Genomic DNA, 27,963 nt, shown 5'->3' on the forward strand with positions numbered 1-27,963 from the left:
TGATGGGGCCGCGGGTATTGGTTCGAATTCTTCCGCGACCGCATTACATCCTACCATTAAATTCTACGATGATAAATTATTTATTATTTCCTTAACTTAAAAAGTGTACTAATAAGCCTCTTAACAGCGACATTACGTCTTAAAGCTACCAAATATACATATAAAATATTTTTTTTATTATGTACATAACAAATCGAGTAGATAGTAATAAAAATAGATATAAATTTATTATGCTTATTTTTTTATAATTCTTCCTAGACTAATTTTTCGAGCACACGCACACTTTCGAGATTCCAAAAAAATGGCAAGTTTTATCAGTTAATATTCAAAAAGACAAAAAATCCGAAACATGTAGTTACCCTGACTTCATAACTAGTTTACTTCCACAAAATACTTAAAATTTGTAAATATGTATCGTACCTATTTTGCTAGTTAAGGCACGTTCATGATATATTATACTTACAGATTAAAAAATATATACATTTTTAAATATCTATGTTGTTTATGTAGGTACCTACTTATAAATTATGGAAAATGTATCATTATAAAAATATACCGAAAATATTATAAAGCCTGATTAACGTTTATTTTGGTCTTTCGCAAATTATTTTGCAGTGTTTACCAGCCAGCTTCACAACTTTATCTGCCAGGTAATAGGTATAACAATTAATGAATGTATGTAAAAAATTTAATAGCCTAGCAGTGGCAATCAGCAACTGGTGAAACAGGTCCTTAAATATTACCTTAGCCTATATTATAATGTCTAATTAAGCATATTTATTATTTTCTGTTAATCACCATTAAAAATAATTGCACTGTTTTTCACTTTTGGCATCATTGCATCACACCTCAATGTCACTATTGATTTTAGCGCGAAAATCTCAATCAGGCAAAGGACTAACGTCCAATCAGCTTAAAAAGCAAAAAAATACCACAGATATCGTAAAATTTTACAAACGTCAAAGTCATTCACAGAGCCAATCACACGGCAGTCTAGGCATTTTATTAGCTGGCCATGGAAGATATCCAGCTGTTTTGAATACCCAATAATCATAGGATACTTTGCTTACTAGTAACACTAAAACGAGGGTTTCTAGACCAATAATATAGTAGATATAGTCTGTCCAATCTCGTGGAGTGTGACACACTTGGAATTCTTTTAATTCTACGACAGCAGTGTTTGGAATATTTTCGCATTTTAGTTGCTTGTAGTCCGGTATGGCTTTGTTGTTTTCTAGTAGCCAGGGCTGTAAGGAAATAAATCATAATTAAATATAATATTTATTTATTTAACAGTTTTATGTACCATTACCTTAGACCATTACAAATTTTACAATCATATAATATTAAAAGAAATAAATTGTAAAGAAATAATATTAAGAAATAATATCATCATTTAATAATGTAGGTATAGGTTATGTTATGAATTAATTTTTAATATGTCAAGACTTATTATAATTAAAAGAAGTGTGTTCTAACTTTCGCTTTCCAAGAACGATGTTAATTTAATTTTTAACGTAATGATCCTATATGTAGGTACAATATTACCTACTACTGTGCTAGGTACTCTAGGTAGGTATTCTTATTTCTTAGGTACTAAAGAAAACTGTAACTTAAATAGAAGGAGAATATAATATAATAATATAGTCATATATAGGTACAATTACCTTTAGCACTTTCTCAGTATTACAGTCACAGTGTATGTAGTTCCCGGCAACTAGCATGGTGGCGCTGGTCGAGTCGAAACGGTCCGAGAACACGTATGGGTGAATCTGTAATCAATAAAATTAAAGATAATCAATAAAATTATTAAGAGATTAGGTATCCAATAACAGTTAAAATTTATACTAATATTAAAAAGCTGAAGAGTTTGTTTGTTTGAAGGCGCTAATATCAGGAACTACTAGTCCGATTTGAAAAATTGTTTTGGTGTTAGATAGCCGATTTATCGAGGAAGGTTATAGGCTATATATCATCACGCTAAGACCAACAGGAGCGGAGCCACGCGGGTGAAACCGCGGGGCACAGCTAATGTTTAATATGCCAACAAAATCTAGTAAAAAACATTCCAGACAGTTCACAGAGAGACAATAAAAATATATTACACATATATCACATAAGAAAGATCGAAAACTCACCGAATGCAATTTATTATTCGTAATAGAGAATAGACCAAAGTTGTCTATGAACTTGGATCCCTCCAATTCAACAAGGCTAGTGATGTCATTGAAGTCTGCGACCAGCCATCGCAAGTGATCGTACGTGCTATCATCGGAGATCGCTTGAAGAGATGTAATCTGAAATATTTATTGACTATATTATATTTATAAATTTATACAGAACTATTTCATCAAAATCGGTCCAGTACACTTTATGAGCCTATTCATTACAATCAATCAAACAAACAAAGTTTTCCTCTTTAAAATATTAGTGTGGATAAAAAATTCGATCACGAGGCGGGACTCGAACCCGCATCCTTTCACGCCAATCCGGGGCGGATGCCTGACCAACTCGGCGACTCGTGATCCCGCCAGAGCAATCGAATTTATTCTAATTTCTATTCTTTCAGTTTTATGTGTCTAGGAGTAGGGGACACACCGCGCGCCATCTATTTAGATAATAATTAACAACCATCTGAATCAATACGAAACATTTTTCAATGATTATAATTATATTTTCTTACATTAGCTGACTAACCAAACTGTGATTGAACTTAGAGGACTCAACTAATGACCCGTGACTTCATTTACGTGCTAATATTCAAATTCAAATAGAGTTCTGCCTTATTGTTAGGTATCTCTTAGAGGTACCTATGGAAAATAGATGCTCTCCGATTCTCACACAACATCCTTTACCTCATCTCAGGTAGAGACCCGCACAAAAAATTCGTCAAGCTAAGAAATATAGCGACAGAACAACACAACATCGACAGTTACACACGAGTATTTTATATATAGATAAACATAGTTAAAAATTGAATACACAACTCACATTATTATGAGACACGTTCAAATTAACGGTATTATTGGGCAGATTAGTTGGCATCTCTTTCAGTCCGCGCTGGGAACAATCCACCCCCACCACGTATGTCGCCTCCTTGGAGACCACTAGTTCGAGCACCGTGGTGCACGTGCAGTTTATGTTCGCTGGCTTTATGTTCTGGCAGGACTCGTTTAGCTGGAATTTTGTATGAAAATGGTTATAAATTTGGTTGTTTTATTCGTAGTTTTTTAGAGAAAATGTGAATTCTATCGCACTTTTTAGAGGTTTGGACTCAATGCTGAAGCACTATAAACGGACATATTTAAACACTTATCAAGAATTGGTGACAATACACTAATTCTATGGTCTTATTGGAGCGTATTTTTTAGTTTTTTAACCTATTTATTAATTTCTGCTGTGATTCTCAGTATAAATAGATATATGTATAGTTTACACAGTGAATACCTACTTAAATATAGAGACCTCAACATACCTGTTTTTGCACCCACACATGATCGATCTGGACAATCTGGACGTCTTTAAACCAGTTGTACCTCAGATCGATCGCACAGTACGTCTTATTGTAGTGGAGGAACTTCAGCAGCGGCTCCCGGCTGTTCACCTCCATGGCTTTGTGGAAGTGCTTGCACGGGAGGTAGTTATTACCTGTAAGTGGACAATTGATACTGCTTAAATAAACGTCGAAGCTGCTCAAACGGTGAGAAAATTGACATGTCGAAGAATCAAAAGACGATATGTGACATCCGCCAACCCACGTGGTGGATTATAGTCTGATCTTAGAGGAGCTTGTCCAAGCAGTGGGAACATAATGGGATGATTATATTACCTACTAGGCTTCCGCCCGCGGCTTCGCCCGCGCAGTCAAAGAAAAACCCGCATAATTCCCGTTTGCGTGGGATTTTCGGGATTGCGTCATTTTCCCGGGATAAAAAGTAGCCTATGTCCTTTCTCGGGTATCAAAATATCTCCATACCAAATTTCATGAAAATTGGTTCAGTAGTTTAGGCGTGATTGAGTACCTAACAGACAGACAGAGTTACTTTCGCATTTATAATATTAGTATGGATATCTAAGGAGCTTCACTTTTTAAATGCACGAGTAGAACACCCAGAGTTTTATTCCAAAAACACGATTTAAAAAAAATATTTAAAATATTGGAATTTTCGCGGCCGACGGAAAGAAATAAATTCGTATAAAAAATAACTAGATACCTAAGTATACTGGATAATTTATTAGGTTGCGAATATATATGTACTGATTACAGGCGCAAATTATCCCTTTCTGAAATTTTCGATATTCTCGATAGAGGCGAAAGTATTGTAATTTTTATTGATTTGCGTTTTTATTTTTCTATATTATATGCAGGCGTTATAAGAAGCTCTGTTTAGTACCAAAAGAAACCTTGAACTGAGGTCTACATGTGACAAAAATACATGCAAAAATACATGCCCTGCGGTGAAAATATTGTTATTTTGCCCTGGAAATTATTGTTATTTTATTTATATTGATTACTAGCTTCCGCCCGCGACTCCGTCCGCGCGGATGTCGGTCTTCGCGTGGATGGTTAATTTCTCCATTTTGAGTACCTAACTCTGACAATGACATCTTATAAATATCTATTGGACCCAAATACGGCTAGGCTTATAATAATACGCAACATGTGTTCGCGGTTCTACAGAACAACGTCTATGGATAAAACTGAAAAATTAAGATAAATTTTTTTCTACGTATTTTTCCAGGATAAAAAGTATCCTATTTTACGCCCAGGATAATAAGGTATAATTATACCAAGTTTCATCGAAATCGAACCGTTAGTTTTCACGTGATGCCTTCACATACAGACAGACAGACAGACAGACAGACAGACAGACAGACAGACAAAAAATTTTTTAATCACATATTTGGGTTTGGTATCGATCCAGTAACACCCCCTGGTATTTATTTTTTTAATATTTTCAATGTACAGAATTGACCCTTCTACAGATTTATTATATGTATAGATATGAAATTACTAGCTGTGCCCTGCGGTTTTACCCGCATTGATCCGCTCCTGCTGGTCTTAGCTCGATAATGAGCATATAGCCTTCCTCGATAAATGGGCTATCTAACACTAAAGAATTTTTAAAAACGGACCAGTTGTTCCTGAGATTAGCGCGTTCAAACAAACAAACCCTTCAGCTTTAGCCTTTATTATTATAGGTATAGATAATTAATGATTACCTGACAGATCCACATGTATCTTCCGATTACTCTGCAGGAGACTCAACGGGAACTCAGTAAGGTTGTTAGAGGATGCGTCTAATACATTTAGGGCGTATAAATACGCGAAGGGCCGGCTCAAAGGCGGCTGCGGGGTTATGCTGCTCAAGTTGTTGTTCGATATGTTGAGACAGACGATTGGCGAATGCTTTGGGAATTGACCTGTAAATTTAGAAGACTGTTTTATCCTACTTATCCACTATATGGTATAAAACAAAATTAAGTCGCTTTCGATTCTCTGTGTCTGTATTCTGAGATTCTTAAAGTGAACAGATTTTGATGGGCTTTTTTTATAGATTATGATAACAATCCTTTCATAATGTTAACTTAGGAATACCTATACTTCTTGTCTTCGAGTCTGCCATTTTTGTATAATATTGTAATTTAATCATTTCATAAGGAAGTTGTAAGGAAAACATGGCCCGTGTAATATGTATTAATAAATAAATAAAATATTTGCGTGTACTAGTGTACACACGTAAGAAGTGAAACCTCTTTAAGACCTTATTTTTCAAAAAATAATTTACTATAAGTAATATGCAACTTTACAGAAATACTTCGAATCCTGCGTGGTAAGGATGACGAACGCGGAAAAGATGGCGCGTAACGGAAAAATGTCACGCGTAACAAAAAAATGTTACACTAAATTTTTTCCAACCTCGATAAAGAAGTTTCACTTCAGTAAAGATAATATTTATTATATGAAATAAAGATAAAGTGGAATTAAATTCGTTTACTCTGATTTATAAAATGAACGCACTCATTAAATAAACCGCTTAGTTTGCATAACTTTATTATGACGCGGTGAAAAATTCTGAATTGCGTTTAAATTAAATCTAAAATATTGAGAAATTAAGTTGTAATATTATAATTATTTTTACTGGTTCTTATTTATTACTAGCTGGTTTCACCCGCGAGGCTCCGCTCCTGTTGGTCTTAGCGTGATGATATAATATAGCCAATAGCCAGACCTCGATGAATGGGTTATCACACACCGAAATAATTTTTCAAATCGGACAAGTAGTTCCTGAGATTAGCGCGTACAAACAAACAAACTCTTCAGCTTTATGATATTAGTATAGATGTGCACCGCATCGTTGGCATTTTACCCATGTTTAAATATTTTAAAAACATTTGATACACAGATTTAATCAAATCCATCGAAATCGGAAGAATTTATTTAAATACTAGCTTCCGCCCGCGACTCCGTCCGCGCGGATGTCGGTCTTCGCGTGGATGGTTTATTTCTCCATTTTGAGACCTCTGACAATAACATCTTATAAATATCTATTGGACCCAATTCCCAAATACGGTTAGGCCTATAATAATACGCAACGTGTGTTCGCGGTTCTATGGAACAACGTCTATGGATAAAACTGAAAAATTAAGATTAATTTTTTTCTACGTATTTTTCCAGGATAAAAAGTATCCTATTTTACGCCCAGGATAATAAGGTATAATTATACCAAGTTTCATCGAAATCGAACAGCTAGTTTTCACGTGATGCCTTCACATACAGACAGACAGACAGACAGACAGACAGACAAAAATTTTTTTAATCACATATTTGGGTTTGGTATCGATCCAGTAACACCCCCTGGTATTTATTTTTTTAATATTTTCAATGTACAGAATTGACCCTTCTACAGATTTATTATATGTATAGATATCTTATAGTATATATTTTATTCATAATTATTAATCGGTCGACTCGCATCTAGGATTCTATCAATTGAAGTGTGACACATTATTACGTAGATAGGTACCTACTCTCTACCTCTCCTCTACCAATACCTACTCTAAATGAAAAGAAAACGTATAAAACGTAACCAGACGCTACCCATCTATCTCTGATTTTTTTATATCTATGGAATTTGTCCTTAAAATTTAGTTTTATTTATATTTTACGCATAGCTCTTACATATATAGATTTATGATAACAAATTGCAGATTATCTAAAGGACTCAGTTTGACTCATAAAATGCTGGAAATAGTGGAATATTATTAAATTATGTAGGTACATATTTTACGAAAACATAGTCACATACCTCACCAATCACGAAATCTCAGAATTTTTAAATAATAACAATATACTCACTGTCGTTAGTTCTTTTTTCCTCTTGAAAAATATCCTTAACTGATGCATTAATAAACATAAATTACATGAATCATAATATAATACGTCTTCTTATATAGCATATAAATGTTTTAGACCCTCATTTTTTAAATTGCAATTCAAGATTTTTTTGAAGGGAGTCTCTACTACGGGAGTACCTATCATGATTTTCCTTTCGGAAAACTTCGTGTTCTTGTAAATAAAAACAGATGCAATTATTGATATCTAAACGATCTAAATTTTATCAGTCTGATAAAACTGTCAGTCATAAAGTAGGTAGTAAAAACTACACAACGGATTTCGATGCAGTTTTTGATATAAGATAGAATGCTTCGAAGAGGAAGGTTCAATGGTATAATTTGTTAAGTTTTAAATAAATTATTGTAAAACTCACCGACAATTTTCCCAATGTTCCCATCAGTGAGGGCCATGGATGTCAGCCTCCGGAAGATCGGTTGGGACACATCTAGATCTTTTATAGTTGCGTTCGACACGTGGAGGTTCGTCGTGTTCTGTGTCACTGTGGAATATAAGAAAAGAATATGAATAAATATGATTTGAATTAAATATTTTTGGTTTTATGGCAAAATTGTAGGTAAGTATCTAAATTGAGTAGGTCTGAAAGGTGAATTACTTTTATATCTCTAAACTCTAATAAATAAATTATGGAAGAAGAAATTAGAGAATAATGATGAGAGAATAATCAGAAATAATGTTTTGCCAGGTCAGTCAGTAACTCAATAAAACAATAAGTAAGTATTGCGTCTATGTTATTAGTATTCGCAACAGCATAGGAATTGGAAAGTGACTGCCTGTGACTGCATTTTAGATTGAAATTTATGGAAATTCATAAGAGCGTAATTTCCATCTGTTATCCTATTCAATTATTTGTTTTATATCATTATTGTATCTATTTGTAATCTTTTATTCATTATGCGCTACAGATAAAAAATATAGAGCTTTTTAATCCAGATAAATTCTTGATAACACTCTCTACATTGTTTATACGACAAAATAAATATGTCATACAGTAATAAGTCCCGATTAAAATCCGTTAAAAGCATCTTATTTAGACCTAATACCAATCTATACTAATAAGTATTATAAAGCTGAAGTTTGTTTGTTTGTTTGTTTGAACGCGCTAATCTCGGGAACTACTGGTTCGATTTGAAAAATTCTTTCAATGTTAGATAGTTCATTTATCGAGGAGGGTTATAGGCTATAATATCATCACGCTAAGACCAACAGGAGCTGAACAACGCGGGTGAAACCGTGGGGCTCAGCTAGTTACTAATGTTATTACAGTGCCATACCATCATATCACATTGAACGTAATTAAAATGAACATGCAGCATAAACATTCAAACATGTCTATTTATAACCCACAGTGGCGACATAAATATAAATCTTTACAGCACACGATTTGTCGTTTCAAGGTCGTGTCGTTATCTGCATCTGTAAATACATATTTACACGCTTGTTTGTGGCTTGTAACTATGTAAACATGTTGTTTAATTATATTTTATGGTGTACAGATGACATAAATTAGGCTAGATACAATAAAATTATTAATTGTGACGGTCACTTGACTTTCTTGTAGATATGTAAAATTACTTTAATATGTGTGTACAATTATGAATAAACAGCTACACAGTTTAGTACGAGAAATTTCAGAAAGATAGATCAAATTATTTAGAATAACAACAGTTTTAATAATTTAATCTATAATGAATACACAGTGTATGTTGGGTCTGTATGTCTGGTGAACGAATAAACCGTTTCAATTTTTTTAACTCTTTTCTATAGAGAAAGTTTTTTTGATGGAAATGCAGTAAACACTGATATCTATAATATTCTGCTTTTTAGTTATGTTGTAGAGTGCCACTTTAAAAAAAAATATCGGTTTAATTACCAAAGCGTATTTTAAATAAATTTTGCAAAATCTGAAAAGAATTGTCAGCAAGTTGCATGGGTAAGGACTACCTGACTATAATTTACTATCTAAAAAAACTATCACAAATCCATAAACTTAAACTTTTTCCATCAGGTAAACCTGTTCTTGATCTGTCATGAAAAAGCGATTTTTATGGTATGGTTTGACTGGAGATAGTTCCATAGGTATAGGCTATAATCTTATCGCGATGGAAGGAACATCTATCCCATGAGAATTATTTACCTTAACTACGTAGGCAAAACCGCGGGCGAAAAGCCTGTATATCATAAATGCTTTATGCTTACATACAAATTTTTCTTTCCTATTTTTAAATTGGCCATACATTAGTACTTCAGACTTCAGAGATAAAAGAGTTTAGTAGTCCTAAATTTAAAAAATGTATTAGTTCAGAGAGCCTATTACAGCATTAGGAATATAATATGGAAGATGACAACCCATGGAGGGTTGTCGCGTAAAAACCACAGGACAGTTCTTTAGCATAAAATGATAATATATGCTGTAAAATTAAATTATAATACTGACATGATTTAAATCTATGGAGTTTCTTGCCGGTTCTTCTCCATAGATATTGCTTTCCGAATCGGTGGAAAATGTTAAAAATACCTATGTAAAGACGATTCAAAACTTCAAAAGTGCTTCTAGAAGAAATCTAATTGAATAAATAAGTGTTTGAGTCTTACTTACTAAATATAGCCAGGGCCTCCCTCAACCTGAAGCTGTCCACATCACAGCAGAACACGGACACTGGGTCCACGCGGGTGCACTTCTGCCCGTCCGTGGGACACTTGTCCCGGGGCATGTGGAAACACTTCTCGATCTTGGGCTCGTCCCGGGATGATTCTTCTGGCTTCTCCGTGGAGGTCGGGTGGGGCTGAAATATAATTTTATTTTATAGACTCAAAGTTGCGTATAGAGGGAAGCTCGTAGGAGTCTATTATAAATGTTACTTATCTATACTAATATTATAAAGCTGAAGAGTTTGTTTGTTTGTTTAAACGCGCTAATCTCGGGAACTACTGGTCCGATTTTAAAAATTCTTTCGGTCTTAGATAGCCCATTAATCGAGGAAGGCGAAGGCGGGCGGATATATATATCATCACGCTAAGACCAACAGGGGCGGAGTAATGCGGGTGAAACCGCGGGCAACAGCTAGTTATGAAATAAAAAAGCTCTTGCTTGCTTGCATGTAATCGTAATATATAAGTACATTACAAAATCTACGAATATTCTAGTTTTGATGTATCTACGACTATTATGATTCGGAGTAATTCTGAAGTTCTAGATACTAAAAATCTATCCTTGCTTAATTTATGGATATTTTTCTAGAATAAAAAAAGGAATATATAATATTATGCTGATACCTCCATGCTTTCCTCCATCCTGGTCTCCGAGAACGGAAGCACGAAGAGGTATGCTATCGCACTCCATAGCACCAACTGTAACAAGACAACAGAATTGTTACCGTATACTTACAATACTTTCAACTATAAAATAACTAAATTCAAGGGCCAAAGCATCCATATTCCATACAGGAGCATTCTACGTTCTCATTTATTATTGTTTCGATTTGGGGCCGTTCATAAAATGCAAGGGGGAGGGGGTCTGTGAGTGTGACTCAGTGTGGGAATATTGGGGTAAAAAAGTTGGTTTTAGTATGACGTAGTTTATGAACGGCCCCTTTCGGCGAATCTTCAATACATTTTTTTACATACTTGCTTAAAATAGAATAGAGAGGAACCTGTTTGAAAACCTACATTTATATGATATGCACTATTAATATTTCCTGTCACCATGAGTACTCTTTTTCGAATAAGCTTATCCTCGGCTCTTACATAAAAAAACATCTTAAACAATTCAATAGCAATGTAAAGAGGAGCATAATATAGCAGAGCTCCCGATGAATCCTGTAGACCAATGTTTAAAAAACTTGGTCTATTGCCGCTGTTTTTCAACACCGGCTAAACATGCTGTACCTACTGCAAGTAAAACAAATTTTTATACCATGTTTATCGTAAATAAAGAATTATGAATTTAAATGTTGTATTCATGTATTGGATAATAAATAACAAATTAAAATCACACACGATTGATTAGCAGGAAGTTACCTAATTACTATAAAACGGTGATTAACTACTGTAATTAACTGCATTACAACGAAAATAGTATTTATGCGCTGTTAAGAGTGTCGTAAATAACGTTGTTTAAATGCGAGTTGAGTTAGTTAGTCGTTTCTATCAGGACTTATATTCAGCAACCACGTATTTATAGACTCCACTAGCTGTGCCCCGCGGTTTTACTCGCATTGCTCCGTTTCTATTTAGCGTGATGATATACTATATAATATAGCCTTCCTCGATAAATGGGCTATCGCTAACACTGAAAGAATTTTTCATATCGGACTTGTAGTTCCTGAGATTAGCGCACTCAAGGCATCAAGCAAACAAACAAACTCTTCAGCTTTATAGTTATAATATTAATTTTAATCTATACTAATAGCTGAATAGTTTGTCCGTATGTTTGTTTGTTTGAAGCGCTAATCTCAGGAACTGCTGGTCGGATTTGAAAAATTCTTTCGGTGTTAGATAGCCTAGCCTATATAACGAGGAAGGCTATATATCATTACCTACGCTAAGACAAACAGGAGTTAGTGAGACCGCCTTGCGCAGCTAGTATAATATATAAAAAATAAACAATATCATTCGCCACATAAGAAACTTTCGTCACGACACGAGATTCGAGACGAGTCTTGGCGGCCGTCAGCCAATTATTTAATATGCTACTTCCCTTTTATGTCAAGAACTCAGGTATGGAGAATGTACATTTTTTACATTAAAACACCTAGTCTTTATAACGGGTTTAAAATTAAATTTGTAGTAGGTAGTTGTTTATTTATTTGTTAACAGGAAAAGTCAAATAACTAGGTACCTAATAGCATACGAATTGATTAAGAATTATGTTTTTATTAATAATTTAATGTGAAATATACGAAAAAAGAGCGTATATGCCGAACACACGTATCAGAAGTGAAACTTCTTTGGCAAGATTCAAAGATACCAAAGTTGTTAGTTGCCTCACTCCATGATGAGACGGTATTGCCATGACGCAACCTTGAAATTTTACTCTCAAAGCGCATGAAGAAGTTTTCTCTTCTAAAAGCTTCTTCAAGCTTGCTGTATTGTTATTGTTAAATTCTATATGTTAAAAATAATTTATTCATTTAAAAATCTTTGACCAAAACCTATAAGAATTTTCTATAGAACTACTAGCTTACTGCCCGCGGATTCGCCCGCTTTCTCGAAAACGATTTGAGATTTAAACTATCCTATCTCTCAAGTTGGATCGAATTGGACATGGTGTGCGAATTTTATTATAATCGGTTAAGTGGTTTAGGAGTCTATCGAGGACAAACATTGTGACACGAGATTTATATATATGAAGATTTTTGCAATAAAATTAAGATAAGATAAGATAAGATAGCCTTTTATTTCAGATCAAACTTAAGTCTAATACATACATATAATGAAAATGAAACAATTGCAAAAACTAACAAACTATTCACTATTTTAATTATTTTAATATTTGGAGTTTCTTTATTTTCTGAAGATCTGTTTGCCAATCGGCAAAGGCCTCCTCCAACCGTTTCCATTCCGATCTGTCCTGAGCTACTCTATTCCACATAACCCCTGCCACTTGTATAATATCGTCATCCCATCTTTTCAGCGGTCTGCCCCTCGCAATAAAATTACCTGTATATAAATAAATATAATTGCAATAATATCGAATAAGTTACAAGGACACTCGATATAATCATGACATCGATATTGAAGCAATAACATGCGTTCATGTCAAATGTTTGCTATCACCCTTATCACAAGAGAGCTTCATGACATTGATGTATTCATGATAGCAATATTAGCAATATTATACTACCTATATTATATCTTATACATAAAAATGAATCCCAAAATGTGTTGGTAAGCGCATAACTCGAGAACGGCTGAACCGATTTCGATAATAATTCTTTTTTTATTATATTCCTTGAAGTACGAGGATGGTTCTTAATTCTTATGTAGAGAAAACTTAAACATGTACCACGGGCGAAGCCGGGGCGGACCGCTAGTTGTAAATAAATTAAATTCTAAATATTTCTATTTAAAATTCCATAAATCCACTTTCCAGTTATAATTTAATTAATTATTTTAGCGTAAAAATTCACGAGGCGGGATTTTGGTATCTATTGTTTTAAAATATTGGTTATGTACTACCTTTCCACCCGCGTATTCGCCCGCTTTGTCTAAAACCTAATAAATGACATACTAAAACCTTTGTCCAGAATCTCTCTATCTATTAAAAAAACCGCATCAAAATCCGTTGCTTATTTTTAAAGATTTAAGCATACAAAGGGATATAGGGATAAAGGAAGCCACTTTGTTTTATACTAGGTAATGATGATAAAGCATTTATATGATATCAACTAAATATTAAACATCCTAATATTCTTTTAGGAACAGGAAATAATAATTCATCATCTTCGATATGTTTTGATTTAATTTACCAGAAATTCGTATGTGATAATAAGTGCCTAAAATCAATCCTTTGAAAACGCGGGCGAAGACGCGGTCGAAAAGCTAGTAATTTATAAAGCGGTATTCACTGCTTGCAAACTTCAATTGCATAGCTGTATATTACAGTCATGATGCAACACTTAACTTTTGCTACACGAAAAGTACCTACCTAAAATAAGATTTTATAAAGTGCATGCATGCCGAAAATGTAAATGCGGCATCTTTAAAAATTATAGAGCCAGCTTTTAAAGGTAATAATTTATGTGTTAGTAAATTTTACTAAATACAAGATGAAAACTTTTTTACTAAAATGACTTGTGAAATGAATTTATTTAAATTTTATTTATTTAACTAACGTTAGAACCAAAACTCTACCACAAAATTTAAACACTTCGTCCCCAAACTAATAAGGAATAAGGAAAACCGCACAAAATACAGTAAATCCTAAAACAATATTCTACAATCTACATACATATGTTATATATATGTGAAAGAATTATAATAGTTATTATGTGGCTATACCTTCCTATCACAATGTACTCTATGGTGTACAACATAATGTCGATATTTAATTGATATGAAATGCAAGGGGTTACGGGCCATGCTATGGTTTATATTCCTTGAGTCAGTAGCTCAAAGATATGGTACTATACCATCGACCGCGCAAGGTGTGCGAGTCATTATTCATCATCATTATTTAATATTATTTCACATATCTACTAACTAATTAACTAACGGTAGAACCAAAACTCTATCGCAATAAACATTTAACCACTTTGTCAACAGCTAAATTAGGAACAAGGAAAAAAAGAATATTCTAAATACGTATGTTATATAAATTATCCAACACTATATGAGATAAATACATAACAGTTAAATACTGATAAGAGCAGACAGCGAAGGTTGGACTATTTTTAACTTATTTACCTATATAAGATTACGTATATAAGACAGAGATTCAGCTACTTGATTCATTTGATGTGGTCACGAATGATATAAATTAATCAAATTTATGGGCAGTTGCAAATTATTACGAACGTTCCCTAAACGACGGAGATACTCAAATTTATCACGTTTTTCTTCGTGTGTATATTAAATGTGTTCTATTTTTTTTACTTGAATAAGTCAATAATATGTTAACGCAGGCATAATCTCTGTAGCAAATTTCATACGTATCGGATCAGCTGTGTTTTCGTGGAATTATCTTGATAATATTATATCAAACACCCATCCATCCGCACTAAGAATACTACAAAATAATAATATGTGATACAGTTTAGACTTTGTGAAAATGTATCAATCCTATCTAGTCGTTATCATCACAAATGTTTTCCTCCCAAATTTCAGCAGTAGTTGAATTAACAATTGTCGACAAAATAATAAAAAAAAACTGTCCAATTTTGCGTAACTATTTGCTATCCCTGAGCCACCTCTGTGTCTGTCTATATGTATATGTATAGAGCAAGCATAAATATATTGCCTATATCTATCCCAGCATTGTAAATATGGGTAGGGCATTTATTACGATGACTTTGGGCCCATAACTGGGCCATAAATCAAGCAGCATGAGGCCAATTTACCCTCATCGTGTTGGACAAAATGTCACCAATAAAAGAAATTGAATTCGTAAATTTTCCTTTTCTTTGAGACGTTTGTTCTATGTAAAAACTCAAACTCAAAAATGTATTTATTCAATGAGACTTCTTCTAGAAGCACTTTTGAATCTTCATTACATTTTTAAATTTAATACCGATTCCGAAAGCAGTACTTATCAGTTATCTATGGAGAAGAACCGGCAAGAAACTCCATAGTTGCTCTTTTAAGATCATGTCAGTATCATGCATGTGAATGTTCTTGTCTTCTTGTTCAGTTTAATCTGTGGTTTAATTCACGGAATGCAAAAATACGACCAAATGGACGTCGAGATGACGCCCGTTTTACATGTTTCTTAGTAGATAACATCTTGTATTGCTACTGTTCTCAATAAAAATAATTTAAGAACAGATACATTTATTTTTGCATGTGAGAACGAATATTTTAATTAATTTGTCATATGTTTGTGAAAAATAATACAATGTTTTCCAAACAGGTGGTATAAAAGAAGTATTTTTTTTGAGTTTGAATTGATAACAAAAGGATCTCGTTTCGTAGCGTTTTTAGGGTCATTGCATTTAATTTATATAGGTATGTCTATTATGCGGGTTCTCATGTCGTCGAACTTTTGTAGTTCTTCAATATTATGCAGGTTTCTACTTTCTCACGATGATTTCTTCCACTATGATTGTAACAGATAATATGAGATATATTGCTGAGATAAATTGATAAGTGAGCTTTAATTTTCTTTTCTTAAAGATAATCCAGATCACTGGAGATCTAGTAGGCATGAACGCAAAATATGTATTTCTAAAATTCTAGTTAAATCATTAGGTACTGGTTAATATGTTGTACATATACAGTGTATTTCTAGTATACATGTTATTACTGTACTATGAAAACTAAATATTACTTCTTGGGAAAATAAACATAAAGATTTAAACAAATATTATTATTAATAACACAAATATTATCAGAACTAGCTTTAAAAACGAGCATATAGAATTTTTGCATCGGCCAACGTCCTCAATAAAACATTAACATTGCAGCCAGAGGTACGCAACCGGTTCTAAAACACTTTTAAATCTATTTTTAGTGTCGCCTACGACACACCTTAGTAGGAAAGGGTTAAGTGGGATATAACATTGGCTATTTTGTTGAAAGAGTTAACTATGTAAAGATGCGTAATATGTATCTATTTATACTTTAGAGCGTTATGGTTAAATGCTCTAAGATTTCTACAGTTGCCAGTTGTACGGTGTACCACAGATATTTATATACTAGTAGTTATAATAATCAGTATTTAGGCAATTAGAAGTTATATCGAAAATAAATACTAAAAAAAATCAGTTATTATGTATATTAACTTGTTTTTAAGCATTAACATTATATTGAAACATATGGCATTTTATGACAGTCGTGAGCAATGTCATAAAATAGGTTAATTGTACAATGACAAATATGTTTCTTTGTTTTTAAATCAACCAAAATTTTAAAGACATCTTGGCATTTTTTAATAATTCGGTACGTATGTGTGCAAGTAGTTAGTAGGTTACTTACGTATAAATAAAACCATTTTTTCAAATTTCAGATAATTTTTCCAAATTGATCGTCTTGTTGTTATAATTTATCAATTTAAAACGACATACACTGAATAAGATTGTTGTATTTATAAGCATAGTTAATTAAAAGTTTTAACTTGAATTATAAAAATGTTAACTTGAATTATATTAATGCTGGTAGGGTCATTGACAAAAGTGCTGATGTTGCGCTTGCTTTTGAAGATTTTTTTAGTAGTGTCCCTGTTAGTATTACCGAAAAATTAAATTCGTCATCAGCGCTTGCGGAGTCCTACTTGAGGGACCATGTTGCTGAGTGTAATGTATTATTTGAATTGCGACATGTGACTGCAGAGGAAATTGTTAAAACTTTTAAAACATTAAACTTAAAAAAAACATGTGATCTCTGGGGAATGTCTGTAAATTTAGTAAATAATATTATAGAAAACATTGCCAACCACTTAGCGTTTATATTTAATCAATGTTGTGACTGTGGTATATTCCCTGATTTATTAAAGTTAAGTAAAGTAATTCCTTTATTTAAAAGTGGTGACCAAGAAGACTGTAATAACTATAGGCCAATTTCCATTTTACCAACTTTGAGCAAAGTCTTCGAGAAATTAATTTTAAACCAATTATGTAGTCATTTTGTATCAAATGGTTTACTGCACGCCAAACAGTTTGGTTTCACAAAGGGGCGCTCTACTACTGATGCTGGAATAGCTCTTTTGTCACATATATATAAAGCATGGGAAAATTCAAAGAATGCTTTAGGGATATTCTGTGACCTTTCTAAGGCTTTTGACTGTGTAGAACATACCACTCTATTACGGAAACTAAATTTTTATGGTATTAAAGGTTTATCTCAGGACCTCATAGCCTCATATCTTCAGAACAGGGTACAAACCGTTGTTGTTAATGGAGAGAAATCTCGCGGTGCGCCGATTAACATAGGTGTTCCGCAGGGATCTATCTTAGGACCGTTTTTGTTCTTAGTATATATTAATGACCTACCTTATTATTTGCAGGATATGTGTGAAATAGTACTGTTTGCAGATGATACCTCATTAATATTTAATGTGGATAGACATGACTCAAACGTTGACGAAGTAAACTCTGCTCTTTTACGCATATCCAATTGGTTCACTGCTAATAATTTATTATTAAATGCAAAAAAAACAAATTGTGTAGAATTTATCCTTCCAAATGTAAAAAAGGTAAAAAGGGATATTATTTTAAACGGTGAGGTATTATACCCTGTGGATTCTACTGTTTTTCTTGGATTGACACTAGATGAGAAGTTACAATGGGGGGCCCATGTTGCCGCCACCGCTGCTAAGCTTATTTCAGCTGCATATGCAGTTCGAAGAATAAAGCATCTCACCGATGTAGACACGGCTAGATTGGTTTATTTTAGCTACTTTCATAGCATTATGTCCTATGGAATTCTTCTATGGGGCAGGGCTGCAGATATTGAAACTATATTTATATTACAGAAAAGAGCCATACGCTCTATATATAATTTACGTGCTAGGGACTCACTAAGAGATCTCTTTAAGAATACTGGTATCCTCACTGTACCATCACAGTATATATTTAATAATATTTTATATGTACACAAAAACGCAGACTTACACACAAGAGTAGGAGATAGACACTGTTATGGCACAAGGAACAGAAATAAAATTGAAATGCCATTTTACCGGTTAGCTAAAGTTAAAAATTCATTTATGGGTCAAGGTATACTTTTTTACAACAAAATTCCTCATAGTATTAAAGAGTTTAGTAGTGCTAAATTTAAGAATTATGTAAAAAACGTCTTAGTTCAGAGAGCCTATTACAGCATTAAGGAATATATGGAAGATAAAAACCCATGGAGGGTTGTCGCGTGAGAACCGCAGGACAGTTCTTTGGCATATTATGATAATATATACGTACGGTTACTTACATATTTTGTAAAATTAAATTGTAATACTGAAATGATTTAAAAGAGCAACTATGGAGTTTCTTGCCGATTCTTCTCCATAGATACTGCTTTCCGAATCGGTGGTAAATGATAAAAATATGTATTGACGTTTCAAAAGTGCTTCTCGAAGAAGTCTAATTGAATAAATAAATGTTTGAGTTTGAGTTTGAGTTTGTATGAATATATACTAAGACTTCTTCAATAAATATACGAAAAGTAACCTGTGGTCTTTATTTTTTTAAGAAAGGACCCTTCCTTCCTTTGAATAGAATGTGAAAATACCAATAGTCTGATTCACATACAAATTTCTACTTTCTGATGGGGACGATAATTTAGATTTTCGATTAAAATTTAACCGATGCCTTAATAATATTGGCATACCTAGGCTAGAAAACTTCAATTTTTCAAATACCTTGATAGTATCACCTTAATATATTCTATTGAAAAAAATATTTATATTTGACATTAAATAATACCTATGTAACTTTACGTACACAAAATGTTATTAAACTCTGAAATACATGCTCAGCTGACACCAATAGTACCTATCTATGCTACAAAGCGATATCAGTTTACAAATTGCAAATTGTTTACTGGTAAATAGGTACTGAATATTGTGTTTTTTTCCAATAGAGTACATAATTTATGTTATTAGCTAACTGGTTTAGAAGTTAAGTATAAACTTTACTACAAACGAAATGCCGTAATTTCAATCTCCAATGCAACAATGGAGGTTAACAAAAATATATTTTGTTCAAGTAAGATGACATCTTATTTCCCAATTAAATGTAAATTCACTATCACTACATAATATAAAACAAAGTCACTTTCTCTGTCCCTATGTCCCTTTGTAGAGTGATTCAAGAGGAAGGTTTTAGTATATAATTTATTAGGTTTTAGACAAAGCGGGCGAAGCCGCGGGCGGTAAGCTAGTAAAAAAATAAAGGAGTATGCGATTATTCGTGGATTATTCCATCCATTTTTAAACTTGTTACACAGGTGGCTTAATTCGTTCAATTGTTTTTATAATCTCATCTATTTATAACCACTATAATAATATTATTTAATAATTTATGTGAATAACAATAAATCATTTGAATTTGAATAAAAAAAATGTAATTAAGAGCCATAAATACAAGTTACAATATTTAATTTTTGCGAATATTTAACATGTTGTACCTATAGGTATTATATGTCTTTCTCTTTTCTTCTGTATGTGTGTGTTCGCCGTTAGTACGCCGACGCATTCGCGTGCGGCAGCGAATCTCTGCGAAACTACTGCGTAGCGAAATATCTGCGGAACGTTAGTAAACAGCAATGTTTTCGCGACTTTTTCGCAATGCATCTGTGTAATGGCCATTTCGCAGTTCCTTGCGAAACAATACAAGGACGCAACTATTCATCTATCTATGTGCTAGAGTGAGAGTGAGACATACCATATGCGAAAACCTGCCATACTACTGACAGATTTTTCGTGGTTTCGCTGCCGCTCGCGAATGCGTCGGTGTACTAACGGCGTTAAATAAAGAATTTTGTTTTGTATTGTATTGTAATTTCGAATGACATATCAAACACATCAATTAACAGTCACATAATCTATTATTATCACAAACAATAAATAAAGCCATATAAGTTCAAAAATCAACATTTATATAGGTACAAAATCTCACTACACGGTGTATTACTGTTGGAATGCGCGTGCGCATGCAATTAGCATAAAGTATATAAACGCAACAGTACCGTACACGTGGATATAGTTATATACATATAGATGTAGCTTTGTATATGTCGCAGGTGTAATGTCAAAACCGTCATATTACAAATTCACTAGTGATATAATTAAACGGTAAATAATTGTTAATCAAATTTAATTCTTGCAATCTGACGGTAGTTTCTTTACAATATGTAAAAATCGCAGCGCTATATTATAGGTAGTCTAGCGCCATCACTTCCCACACTAGATAGAATACTGATACAAGAAATCATGGTAACCATCAGACATTTTGAAAAATTTCGGTTTTAGTTTGATTTTTAAGTTTAGCTACATCGTTTTAGGGATATTATTGCACGAGCTCACTATATTTAAAATTATGTCGATTGATAGTTTAGTCTTTTATCACTAGTAAAACTGTAAAATAACGGCTTTGGCAATATACCTGCGACATTATTCGTACTGCGTACATAGTATAGTGTTACGCAAGATTGCATTTATATTCCAGGTTTTAATTATTCGTTTTAACTTCTAAGTAGAAATCTGGCGACTGCACCAATACTTTTTACTTTACTGTTAAATTGAAACTTAAACTAGGTACATTGTAATTTTGTGATGCCACTTAGAATGATTGTACAGTTTCTAGGTTTTTTGTATTTGTGTTTGATAGAAGATAAGACATTTTTAAAGTTAGATGATAGAGCACCGAAGTTGAGTTAATAGTCATTACATTTTAAGTATACCTTATATTAAATTGAACGTTAAAATTCTAGCACCATTACGAATTACGGCAAAGGGCGCCAAAATTCTCACATAATATGTATAATTATTAGGTTAATAATCGACTTAATTATTTTTTAATAAATAAGTATTAAGTAATTCCTAATGAAATTTTACGTGTTGTGTGTTGTATATGAATAAAAGTATATATGTTTCTCTACAATGTCTAATATTTAGTACAACTTAAGTCCGTAACATTATTATCAACAAACATTTCAATTTATTAAAGCTAAGCAATTACCATCTTATTAAACCCACGTATTGTGATCTATAAATGCAATAAATTTATTCTAAAATAACCCAACAGCTAAACAGATGTTTTATCATATATGCAATGCTTACATTAAGTGGCGTTTGTATCAATTTTGAAGTATTCCTTGAGTATAAATGGAATACTGTAATATAGAGACATACAAACGATTAAAAAAACTAGAACTTACAAGACATAAAAACTCATGAATTGTGTAAAAAATTCACAATGTTCGTTGACTACCTTCATCGGAAAAATTCCTAAGTACCATCAAATTTTATTTCCCAGAATGTTTACAAACTTTCCATAATAATTATTTGACTCCAACTTATCAATCGAATATTGGATAATAACAACATGATGAAAAAATTTAAATCTGTGTAGTGGCATAAAATTTATTTTACACTAGCTGTTCCCCGCGGTTTCACCCGCTTTGAGATGAGCGCGTTCAAACAAACAAACAAACTCTTCAGCTTTATAGGTAATATTAGTATAGATTTACGTGTGATGTACTTAAAAGGGTGATGTACATAGTATTTTTACTTTAAATAGGTATTAAATTGTAATAGGATGCATTCGAGTGTTTTTTTAAGTTATGTTTTAACAACAAAGGACGCAGAATGAAGTCATACTTCGCCACTTGATACATTGTTCTTGTGATATAAATAGACTGTCTATTTTAAGCACGTTCGTTGCATTTAATTATTGGTTTCCTATTTATTACGAATATGTAACTATTTAATTGTACGCCTAGTCCAAACATTAACTAACGATTTTAAAATATTCACACTTTCATCTGTTTCGATGGGCCAATAATGATTATTTTTTTAGTTACTGACATACCTATTTGTTTTTTATTTTTATTTATTCTTATTCTGATAACTGTATTTAATAAAGTCGCAGTCTAAAGTCGCAGTTACTTATTGAAGTCATTTAATTTTATTTAAAAACAATCAGTTTACACTTGTACAACTAATGACTACCTTGTTAAGATTAGTGTCATTTTATTCAATGTGCTTTTAAATACGTGTTTAAAACATTCGGCTAATTTTGGTCTTATTGATGTTTCATTTGACAGGAAACATATTTAGTACGTCTCTCCTAATTGCATTGACATTTTATGTTAATACAGATAAAAAATACATAATTCTTAGATATGAATTAACTCATTAGTCAGCTAGGTACTTCCTGCTGATCTATAAATATCACATGTTTTATTATGATGTCATAAATTATAAAATTCTTTCGGTGGATTAGAGTGTAGGTTGTTATCTCTAATATGCAATGAAATATATATTTTTATTTGATTGCTTATATTTAATCCATAAATAGCTTCTAAAGACCGATAAATTGTTTACTCGAGGATTAGCCAGTAAGTACCTAGTTTAAAATGTTATAGGAGCAGACCGTGACTTTGCATGAGCAGGTGCTTATTTTCAAGATAATATCAATAATAATAATAATATGGATAATATATTTTAATATATCTGAACAAAATTTCACACAGAGCTTAAAACACATAATATAGACTGTGAATATAGACTCCCATGCATATACGATATGTGCACGGGAGGATAACTAAATTAGACTGAAATTTTAAAAGATTTTGTACAGTGATAATATTTAAGTAGTTTTTTTAATTAGATAGGCTCTTCATAATTCTCTCATTCTAATTGATTAAGAATAAAAATGAGTTTTAGCAGTGGACAAAAAAAGAAGCGTGTGTTCCAAGCACACGTGTCAGAAGTGAAACTTCTTCGTCAACATTCATAGATACCATAATCGTCACTTCATTCCATGACGTGGCGGTATTGCCATGACGCAACTTGAAAAATGAAACGCGCCTAAAGAAGTTTCACTTCAAAAATGTTATTATAGCCTGAACATAACAAATATAAGATCGCATAAATAATATATGTACTTAGTTGTTGTCAACCCTACACTCTGTTAAACTCAATCGAATTATCTCATTGTAGTTGACCGGCCTGCCCCTGCGCATGTTTATGGCGCTCTAATTGTCTCTCGTGATTTCATAATTGATATTTAATGGTTTTTATATACTTTGAACGATTTGTAGAACATATTTAGGTTAAAATAAGTGGATAGAAATAGTATTAATAGATTTTAGAAAATTATATTTTATAGGTCCTATGTTTGCTATTGTTTTATATGTAGATAAATGCATAAAACATGCATACGATCAAGCTGTACATATGAGCACACATTACAAAATAGTTACCGGTATTAGTAACAAGTAATAACTGCGTTAAAAACAACCGACTTCAAACTTGCACTTGCAAAATTCACAAATACCTACATACAAAAATGCTCATAAAATAAAAACTACTGGGCCTATCCGAATAAAATTTTTATGGGACCAATTCGACACCATCCCGCATCGAACAAAAAAAGAATCACGTAAATCGGTTCAGAAACCTCGGAGTAATCGGTGTACATACATAAAAAAAAAAACATACCGGCCGAATTTATAACCTCCTCCTTTTTTTTGAAGTCGGTTAAAAAGAAAGACCTAGGTAGTTGGCAGCAAATCATTCTTATCAGATTACTATTAGGGCTGCCCCTATAAAACTTATCGAGACAAAGACGTGCTAGTTTGTAACATCTAGGTTTAGAGAACAATCCATACTAATATTATAAATGCGAAAGTAACTCTGTCTGTCTGTCTGTTACTCAATCACGCCTAAACTACTCAACCAATTTTCATGAAATTTGGTATAGAGATATTTTGATACCCGAGAAAGGACATAGGCTACTTTTAGTTCCGGGAAAATGACACAATCCCGGAAATCCCACGGGAACGGGAACTATGCGGGTTTTCCTTTGGAACGCGGGCGAAGCCGCGGGCGGTATGCTAGTCATTTATAATTATTATCTAGGTAACCTATATGATACCTATAGATAATAACATAAGAATCTACTAGTCTACTACTAGGTCCTAGGATATAAGATGAAACAACAACATGTACATGTAGGTCATAATATATATCTGCCCCGACTTCGCCCGTGGTACATCTATTTGCTATAGCCCTCGGGACTACTTAGCCAAGAAAGACTTTGAAATCGACCTAATTGCACAAATTACTAAATAATTACCACGCAACCAATAGTTTCCGATATTCGCGTGTTCAAACAAACAAACTCTTCAGCTTCATTAGTACCTATAGATGTGTTGAGAGTATCATCACATTGAGACTAGGTCTCAAGTGGTAGGAAGGAAGTGGACATTGCTAACAGGAAGTTGTAATTACCGAACTTCGTCATTTGTCTTTGTTGTTTCTTTGCGATAAACCGACTTAAAAAAACATTAAAATGCGATACATATAATAATATCATAATATTGTAATACTGTGATAATATTATGTATGTAAGTACGTTTTAATTTTCTTTTCTTTTGAACTAGATATTGCAATAGATATACCTATAATCAATAAAATTTAATTTAAGTGTAATTTTATTAGTGTCTTTTTTGTCTTTTAAACAAATCAATAATTGAATAAAATGGACAGGATATACCTAGGTATTAGGTATTCGCACAAATTACTTTATACGTAGGTACTACGTTGGTAAGTAGGTACATATTAGGTAACTAGCACAGATAATGTACCTTAAACAGTTAAATATTATAATTAAAATTATTTCTGAATGCTTTGTCTTGTCATTTATTTTCTTTATTTTATTATAGAACTTATCGCTTGCTAATGTAAACAATCTTGGTTTGCTTATGCTGATAAACGTGATGTTAGGTAATTTACTGTTACAGTCATGAAAAAACAAGGCTGAAAGTATTTAATCCCTCTTTGTTTCGATTATATTTGATTTTTGAAATAATTTTAAATTTTTATTAAAGGTAACTAGGCAGTTAAGGTAAATATGCCTTTAGACTTTAGATGCATCTTTGTTTATAATTATCAAAAAGAATATACAGTCTGATAAAATGATAATGAGTTGTTTCTAGTGGTAAGTATAGTACAATAAGATTACAATTTACAATTTTTCAGATTTAGTCAAATATCCGCCAATATCGATAACCTTTGGCGCGTTTTCTTTTTCATTTTAAATTCTATATCTTGTAAATAAATTCTTAATTATAATATTCCCGCCAAAATTGCCAGTTCACAGATTTTACAAAAGTAAATTGTAGTGTTTGCGTAATAAATTATCGATATCGATAAAATTGAATTATCATCTGAACGTACGATGATCGTTATATTCAATTACAATTAGAACCTCCATTATTTTGGATTCGTAAACAATTGTAGGTATTTATACAGTAAATACCTAGATTACATTAATTATTTCGACCAATTAAGTACATAATTTAAACTCGTATTATTTTTTTGTAAAACCAATTTTTCTTTTGTTTATGTTTAATTGTATATGTGTTATTAATGTGAATGTTGTGTACACGTATAATTGATAGATACAGTTAATAAGATAATATCTTCTTATATATTATAATGTAATGTGTATTTATTGTTGTGTATTCCATAAATAAAATAAATAAAAAAAATGTATTAGTAGTAGTTCCATCTCTTTTTTAATTCACTTAAAAGAAAGAAGATATAATAGAACAAAGACTATTGTTACCGGCGTGTTTTATGGACCCCTTTCTCAAGAATCAGCCACTTGCTCGCTTTTTGTTTTATGAGAAATTAATGACTATAAAGTAATTTAAAATTTATGATTGCAACAAATGGCAATAGGCAAATACTCTACTAACATAAAATCTTTGTTTACACAAACAAAGCATTCTTTTATATTATCATTTTGATATGTAAGACTGATCCAATTTCGAAATACTTTTTCCAGCAATGTAGCATGTATGTAAATTCATTCCCATCTAACTCGACTGTTGTATGTTTGTTCAAACCACACGTGTAAAAATGCATGAGTCAGATTTTTTGTATATTAATTACTAACATATTATTATTTCACCACAGAGTCTGAGCGTATCTAACCTACCTACTTACTCACTTTGTTGAGATTTTAGTTACTTTATGATTAGATAAGAATGTGGATCCTGAGATATTCCAAGTAGTGGAGTATATTTTTAAAATATGTAGATTGTAGATACCTATTAGCTTTTCGAAATATCAAAAATGTACGTAAACCTATAAAAATAAAATTCATCTACCTTGGGTATAAATACTTTAAATTTGTGCAAATTCATCAAAATCTGTTCAGCAGTTTAGACACCATTACAATTTACAATGCAGATTGCAGACTGATATATTATTTTTTTAAAGGCACCAATGTGTCAATGATACTACAAATTTAAATGAGATTATCTTGTTTATCGTTGTAAGTAGGTTAAAAGATGTGCATTTTGAAAGCATCGCTCCGTATTCGTGTCTCCGTTGTTATCCAATAAATAACAAATGTCACGAGAAAATAAATATAGACAACAGATGCTGGGCTCTCGCCAGTTCATTGTATAATGATAACTTTCGACGATTCTCTCCCACTTTCGATAACTCTAATAACGTACAGGTTTATAAATTATTTGCATGACAAAGCTTTCTGGGAAGTTAAATGACACTACTTATAAGGAAAATATTAATTTATTTATATTGCACATAATATGCAGTTTTTATATTGGAAAATTTAAGAAATAAAAAAAATATAAAAGGTTTACAGCCTCTTTTTTATTCCTTTATAGTTTATGTTAAAAAATATAAACCTTTTGATAATATAATAAGAAACTTTATTCAGTGCGCAAATTGTATTTTATACATGCAATTAAAACAATATATTTTACTTACGTCGACACAAAATCTTATATTCCTCATGTTAGGAGTTACGATTGCACAAAAAGCACACAACGATACATCGAAAACTATTTAACTTTCCAAGTCTATCGGAATCTAACGAATGCATCGCACCACGACCGGCACAGAACTAACGGCCCGGACGGACCCATCATTTCATTATTTTTGCACCACAATATACCTAATATCTGTATCACCTAAGTCATAAAACTTCACGGCACTTTTATTTACCGTAGACAATATTACCGCATCTAATTCCGTGCGACTACAACTGGGCAAAACAGAAAAGCGAATAGTTTACTGGTAACAAACATCTATAACTACAGAACGCGTGGGACAAGGACAAAATCTCAGTTATCATCAGTGGAGTTAAGAAAAATGCTATTCAAGAAAGAGACGGATATATTTTTATGCAGAC

The 27,963-nt window shown here is 32.4% G+C and overlaps 1 protein-coding gene across 1 annotated transcript; it reads right to left on the reverse strand.

Annotated features, from left to right (window-relative positions):
- Positions 1–283: 283 nt before the first annotated feature.
- On the reverse strand, positions 284–27,838 carry LOC123696223 (protein halfway). Its single transcript, XM_045642293.1, has 10 exons — positions 27,540–27,838; positions 10,694–10,768; positions 10,017–10,203; positions 7,773–7,898; positions 5,224–5,424; positions 3,476–3,648; positions 2,992–3,177; positions 2,139–2,297; positions 1,668–1,772; positions 284–1,247 (listed from the first exon to the last, which is right to left on the reverse strand). Exons 1-10 carry the CDS (start codon positions 27,564–27,566, stop codon positions 966–968), a joined length of 1,521 nt encoding a protein of 506 aa, XP_045498249.1. The 5' UTR covers positions 27,567–27,838; the 3' UTR covers positions 284–965.
- Positions 27,839–27,963: the final 125 nt, after the last annotated feature.

This window comes from Colias croceus, chromosome 12, assembly GCF_905220415.1.
Source record: "Colias croceus chromosome 12, ilColCroc2.1".
NCBI classification, from domain to species: domain Eukaryota; kingdom Metazoa; phylum Arthropoda; class Insecta; order Lepidoptera; family Pieridae; genus Colias; species Colias croceus.